The sequence below is a fragment of the Ixodes scapularis genome, unplaced genomic scaffold, assembly GCF_016920785.2.
Source record: "Ixodes scapularis isolate PalLabHiFi unplaced genomic scaffold, ASM1692078v2 ptg000854l_1__unscaffolded, whole genome shotgun sequence".
NCBI lineage: Eukaryota > Metazoa > Arthropoda > Arachnida > Ixodida > Ixodidae > Ixodes > Ixodes scapularis.
In genome coordinates, this window is record NW_024610056.1 from 294,477 (window position 1) to 301,628 (window position 7,152).

Genomic DNA, 7,152 nt, shown 5'->3' on the forward strand with positions numbered 1-7,152 from the left:
ATGGATGGATGTATGGATGGATGGATGTTAATGGCTATTCCCTTTGTAACGGGCGGTAGCTTGCGCCACCTAGCCTAAGTCTAAAAGACAAAAACGTGATTCCTCCCGCCCTTTTAAGACCAATTTTTCTCCCCCTAACTATCACCAGGCAGTGTGGGATATCACCAGGATGACCTTCGGGGGATCGGGCAAAAAAACTAAAAAACATCACCCCCCTGCCTCTTCCCCCCGGCGAGGGAGTCGCCAATTTTCCTCTGGTCAAACCTTTTCGGCGTTACCCCAGCACCGGACCCACTGGGAGACAGGGTTGAGACTTTGGGCCGGAGCCACGCGGGAGGGAGTCCCAATTTTCCTCTGTCCCGCCTGTTCCCAGCTGTGCTAGTTAGTTGTCCATCATTTAATTTTCCCTAGATAATTTCCACCAATCCTCTAATCGTCTCTTTGTCACTGTAATCTTTTTCTCTACCATCCTTCCATCGTCGCCAGTGAAACCCAGGGCCCCGGCCAAATCCGTTACCCCTTCAGGGAGGGCAGGACGAAGCCTCGTGCACTTCAAAACCAAGTGCTCCAGTGTCTCGCTATCATTATGGCAGGCGGCACATAACGTGTCGGTCTCCTGAAATTTAGCCCTATATGTCCGTGTCCTCAAAACTCCCGTTCTTGCCTCGAACAGCAAAGCACTTCCCAGTGAATTGTCAAATAGCTTTTCCTTTCTTATCTCCTGCTTTCGTGACCTGTACACTGCTAAAGCTGATTTCTCCTGCATTCTCCCCTCCCACATTTTCCTCTCCGCCTCTTTCACCTTCTTTTTCACTGACGTAGTCTGTTCAGCCCCATCACCTGTGTGTAGATATTTGAATGTAAGCTTTCGGGTTCGGTTGGTCCATTTTGTGTTTAAACTTTTCATGTATAAATACTTGAATACCTTACGTGCCCACCGCGTATCCTCCATTTCAGTCAACCTTTGTTCAAATTTCAACTTACTAATTGCCTCCCTGCTCTCAAAAGACGACCATCCCATGTCCCCCTGTACTCCCTCATTTGGTGTTTTTCCATGTGCTCCCAGCGCCAATCTGCCTACGCTTCTTTGTCGAATTTCTAGCCCTGATTGAACCTCAGATTTCATGCACAGCACTGCATTGCCAAAAGACAGTCCTGGCACCATCACTCCCTTCCATATACCTCTGACCACTTCATATCTGTTATAGTTCCATAGTGCCTTGAGCTTCATAATAGATGAATTTCTTTTCCCTTTTCTAATTGTGTTCTCCTCGTGTTCCTCTAGATATTTCCTTCCTTCATTGAGCCAGACCCCTAGATATTTGTACTTTTCTACGTGTTCTATCACTGTGTCCTGTATCTCCAGGGGTTCCCCCTTCTCATCGTTGAAAACTATTATACCCGACTTGTCCCTACTGAATTTTAGTCCTAAACTGTCCCCTTCCCCGCTGCAAATTCTAATCAGTTCCTGTATTGTCTCACGGCTTTCTGATACGAGTACAATGTCATCTGCATACATTAACCCTGGCAATAGTTGATTTACCTTATGTCCTTCCTCCATGTAATTCAGGTCAAAACCTAGGTTGCACTGTTCTAATCTTTTTTCCATCTCACTGAGGTATATCATAAAGAGCAGGGGAGACAATGGGCAACCCTGCCTAAGTCCTCTTTTTATTGCTGCTGGTTTTGTAGTTTCGGCTTCCCATTTTATAATCACCCTATTCTCCGTATAAACCCGTTCTAGGAACTTAACCGTGGTTCCCCCTAGGCCATACCCTTTTAGCTGTTCCCAAAGTTTTTCCTGATTCACATTGTCATATGCCCCTTTGATGTCCAAAAATGCTACCCATAATGGCCTTTGGCTTGTCATTGCTATCTCTATGCACTGAGTGATTATGAACAAGTTATCATCTAATCGTCTATCCATCCTGAAACCGTTTTGGAGCTCCCCCAGAATCTGCTTTCTCTCTGCCCATTCTTCCATTCTTCTTTTTACGATTTGCATAGCTAGTCTGTATATTACTGAAGTTACTGTGATTGGTCGGTATGATTTGATACTGTCTTTGTTTCCCCTGCCCTTATATAATAATCTCATTCTGCTCAATTTCCAGTCACTGGGTACCTCCCCTCCCATAAGTATCTGGTCAATCACCTGCCTTAGTTTCAATTTGCTTGTTTGGCCTAGAACTTTTATCAGTCTCATTGGTATGCCATCTGGACCTGTCGCAGTTCCAGCCGGAACCCTTCCTTCTGCTTTCTCCCATTCCCCTATGGTCGTTTCCTCTCCTTCACTATGCTCCTCCTCTTGTGTTGTGTAGATGCTATTATTCCCTATGGCCTGATCTGATTCTAACTCTGAAAATGCTGCTTCGATTGTATGTCTAATGTATTCCCTTGCCTCTTCCCCCTCTACCTTTGTCCCTTCCTGTGTGATTAGTGTCTTCTGGTACTCCTCAGTCTTTTTTCCCTGTGCACTGATGTGTTCCCAGAACCTTTTTGCCGCATTCCTATCCTTTTGGTTTATCTCTATCATCCACTGGACCCCTGCCCTCCCAATTTTGGCCTGTATTAATGTTGATGCCTCCCGCTTTCGTTCCTGAAAGTCCTCCCATTTTGCTGTCACTTCGGCTGGAGTGGCCCCCTTATTTTTTGCCCATCTGTGTTCTCTAGATGCCGCTTGGCGTCTCGATATTGCTGCCTTAACCTCTTTATCCCACCAGCTTTTGAGCTTGCGTTTATGTTTCCTTCCTCCTTGTCTGGTTCGATATTTCTCTAATTCTCTTTTGAAAACAGTAACTAAGTCTTCATATGTCCATTCTCTTTCCGGTAGCTTGGACACTATGTTCTCGATCCGCTTAGATACCTCCTGTAATTGTTTATCATTTAAGTTATTTCTACCCTCTTGTTTTTTATTTTGCGTTTCTGATTTTACTGTGCCAAATCTGATCTTGATTCTCTTATGGTCGCTCCCCAGACTTTTTGTGCTTTCCTCATCTATTTCCATACCTCCAAGTCTGTTGTATATCTTCCGTGACATTAAACAGTAGTCGATAGTCGAGTGTGAGTTCTTTCTCTCCCATGTTATTTTTCCATCACATTTTACCTGGGCGTTAACCAATACCAGATCAAGAGCTTCACAGAACTCCTCTAACATCCTACCTGTTGTATCCGTATGTCCATCAAAGTCTTCCAAATGTGCATTCATGTCCCCCAGGATAATTATTTCCTTGTTAGTGCCGATTTCCCTAACGTCTCCTGATATGCATGTTAAGTGTTCTGCGTTTTCCTCCCCTGCATCGCTCCCTGTTTTTAGATACACAATACCCAGGATTGTGTCTAAACCTCCAATATTGCCTTTGATCCACATGTGTTCCCTGCAGTCCTCTCGTTCCCTTTCCCATTCCTGACCCTTCACTAAAATCCCTAATCCGCCTCCCTTGCGTTCCCCGTTGGCCCGGTTGCATCCCATCCAATGATATCCCGGTATGTGTGGTGGTTCTTCCAAATCCCTCAGATGTGTTTCTGCTAATCCATACACTGCAAAGTTTTCGCTTTCTAATTGCTCCTCAATCTCCTCCCACTTTATTCTGTTCCTGCCCCCCTGCATATTTATGAAAGCTATGTTAAGTAGCTTCTTCTTCCTGTTTCTGCGTGGCTTCCTCCCACCCTCCCTGGCCACCTCCCCCAAACCCACATTGCCGCTCTCCACTACCCCTTTGCCCTCCGGTGTCTCTCTGATGTGCCCACCCCACCTCCCCTCTCCTACGGGCCCTTCGCCTCGCTCCTGGCAGGATTCTTCGCCCTTAGAGCTTTGGGGCCTCCTAAAAAAGCCACCGCCTTCCCTGCCATCCGCCACCCAACGGCCCTCCCCACGTAGGGGCTGAAATGGATACCGGTCCCCTCAAAAGCCTTCGCTCTGTTATTGCGCACCTCCCAATTCATGTCCATCACCCCGAAACCCATCTCCCTTCCCAGTCTCCTGATGTCCCGGTTTGCGGCCACCACGGCTCTCTCGATGTGAACGCCCTGGCCCCTCACCTCTGGCACTGTGCAGACATGGATCTCTACATTGTCTGATGTCGCCCTCAACTCCAGCACTCCCCTGCGCAACTGCTTCCCCACCCCTCCCCCGTTCCCTCGTAATACATCGTTCAGTCCCCCCGCTATCACCACGAGGTTTTGGCCTTCTTTTGTCTCCCATAGTTTATCTTTCACCCCCTCAATCACCGCCCTCATTGTCTGTCCAGGCAACACCCCAATCCGGACCCTGGCGTCCCCCTTCACCCTTTCAGCTATTGCCCTCCTGCACCTTTCCATGTTGGAGTCCCCTGCTATGATCACGTTGCCCTCCATGTCCTGCCTACTCTCCACCAAAGCAGGGGCTTTGCCCTTTGACTTTTCCTCCCCTTTTCCCGTCTCTTCTCCTCCCGGCTTCAGTGCTTCTTTGTACGTCCTCCCCCCATCACTTTCTACGACCGTGTCGTTTGCTGTGATGTCCGATGGCAGAAGGACCACCTCCAGATCTGCCAACTCTTCGTTCGCCTTCGCCAGCTTGTCGTCCACTGTCTGCCTTTCACTTCTTTCCCTCTCCAGCTCTGCCTCTAACTTCACAATCCTTGCCATCAGCTCTGTGTTCTCTGCTTCCAGCCTGTCCTGTCGTGCGTTTAGGACGCACATTCTACACATGAACTCTGTCATCCCTGCCTCGTCTACGCTATCAAACCTTGTGTCCTCTATGTCCACTGACTTTTTGCAGTCACCACACTGTACGTGTGTTCCCTTCCTCTGCCCGCCAAGTTCTCCCCCGTCCACCCCTTTGTTTTCGCCCTTCTCGTCCCTGAGCCCCTCCCTAGCCTCCTTCATCTGCAGCTCCATTCTCTCTCGAGCCTCCCGCTCCTTCCCGAGTTCCCCCCTCATCATCTCCAACATCCCCTTCACCTCATCAGCATTCACGCAGATCCGGCATTGGTACTCTTTGTCCGCTGCTTCCTCCACGCTCCCGAACGGGGTTTCCATGAGGAAGCACCATCGTTCACACTTACCGCATGCCACGTTGGGCACATCCGGTTTGGCCCTGTCTGGCTTGGCCTTGTCCGGTTTTTTTGCCATTCGCGCTCCTGTCCTCCCCAAATACCTCTAAATCCAACTGAAGAGAAGGAACAGTGTCCCTATATAATTTCAAATTAACTGACCGAGACAAAGCGCCCGCCAAAAAAATTTGAACTACACGTGTCCCGACACGTGAGCCTACACTACCGCTACAATCGCTTCCCCCTACCCCTACATTCCCATTTCACCTCCCCGATGCTACTGCTCTATTGAATCTACTTTATGCTAAGCCATAAGTAGTACACTTAAAACCAAACTCAGATACAAAACAACAAATTTTCACTTAGCTTCGAGCTCCGGAATCCGCGTCCGATCCGTCCGCGTCCGATCCGGTTCAAGCCCCTCGAACTGTCTTTGGGGCAGTGTTGCCAACTCAAAAATCGAAAACCCGCAGTCGAAACCCCGAAAACCGCTAAATCCCCCCCCCCCCCCCCCCCCCCCCCAAAAAAAAATAAAAAAAAAAAACCGCAAAAATGGTTTTAAAAAATTGCTTTAATTCTTGCTCAAAGGTACAATAACAGTATAGATCACATCAATGTCATCTGAAAGGAAGCTTTCCTTTTGTTGTGACTAGAAATCTGTCACGCCACGACACAGTTCACCCAGGTGATGCGAAGCCAAGATTTCGGAGTGAGCGCATATGAACATGGAAAGGGACCCTTCAGCAGGGCGTGACTGGTCAGACTTCCGTTCAACTTGCAGAGTCGTCAACCTACCAGAGGAGAAAAATGCAGCGGCCGAAACATGCTTCTTTGTCACAGCGCGCGACCAAATTCGGGTGCTTCGCAGATAGTTCCGTTCTGCAATAGCGGCACCTGGTTCGTCTGCTATCACCAGGAACCTCCAGTAGGCACAGGCAGTCCCACTGATCTCTATGACAATTGCTGGATCGCGTTTGCCCGCTCCGCGAATGCGGTCACTGGCGGCCATCTTTAGGTAGAGTTATATCACCTCTAGCCAATGTAAGCTGCTGCAGCCGCTATCATCCATCCATGGCAGATAGCCTTTTGGCAGGTGGGTTGGCAGGCTGCGGTCAAAATAGCGTGGGTGATATTGCGTGCTTGATTAAAATTATTTGACGAAACATGTTTTTGAAACCCGGCGTGAACAGTAGTCTGGTTTTTGAGGACCTGGTAAAAGTTTCACGAAATCGCAGCACCGGGAGAAAAGCAGCACAGCACATATCGAAAGTCACATCGAAAGGAGCATCTAAAGCAGACGACGGTACGGAGTCTGCTTTTGATGCGAGCTGCGCTGCTTTCCCCCGGTGCTGCGCTTTCGTAGAACTTTTGCCGGGTCCTCAAAGATGAGGCTACCGTTCAAACCGGGTTTCAAGAATCTGCTTCGTCGAACAACTTCAATCAAGCACGAAATGTCACCCACGGTACAGTGTACTAGATCTACGGCTATTTTTATGGCAGCCTGCCGCCATTGCGCTGTCCGCCATATTACTATGATGGCTAGAGATGATATAACTCTACCTAAAGATGGCCGCCAGTGACCGCATTCCGGTCCATAGGAGGAGCTGGTCAAACGCGATCCAGCAAATAGACATAGAGATCAGTGGGCAGTCCTTAAGTTTGGGGTCTTGTAGCAAGGCCGGAATTCACGCGGCCCGTTTTACGAAGCAGTCACAAAAACGTCAAACGAACACTGGAACATTCATGCTGTTCAAACGAGCGCGCACCAAACAGAGAGGCATGTTCCGATATTCGACGCCTTAATGTTTTGATGACGTCACAGGTGCTACTCTCACAAACCAAAGCATTACTGAGAGTAAGCTAAGACGACTGTGGCTGATTATGAATACGACAGGTGCATAGTTGACAGTAAATAGATATTAAACTTCTATATCTCTAAAAAACCGCCAAGATTACATAAAACCGGCTAAAAATCCCGCCGCTCGCAAAACAATAATTTACCCCGCTAAACAGAACCAAAAACCGCTAAGTTTAGCGGGAAAACCGCTAAATTGGCAACACTGCTTCGAAGTGGCTTGTCAATTGTCATTGATAAGGTGCTTATCATTGAGATCAGTGGGCT

At 48.3% G+C, this 7,152-nt stretch overlaps 1 protein-coding gene across 1 annotated transcript; it reads right to left on the reverse strand.

The window, feature by feature from the left end:
• Nucleotides 1-3,762: 3,762 nt before the first annotated feature.
• Nucleotides 3,763-5,456, reverse strand: LOC121834253. The gene has a single exon (XM_042288001.1). It carries the CDS (start codon nt 5,107-5,109, stop codon nt 3,763-3,765), a length of 1,347 nt encoding a protein of 448 aa, XP_042143935.1. The 5' UTR covers nt 5,110-5,456.
• Nucleotides 5,457-7,152: the final 1,696 nt, after the last annotated feature.

Coding starts and splice junctions, on each gene's coding strand:
- LOC121834253 (XM_042288001.1), bottom strand. CDS start 5,109: ATGGCAAAAAAACCGGACAAGGCCAAGCCAGACAGGGCCAAACCGGAT.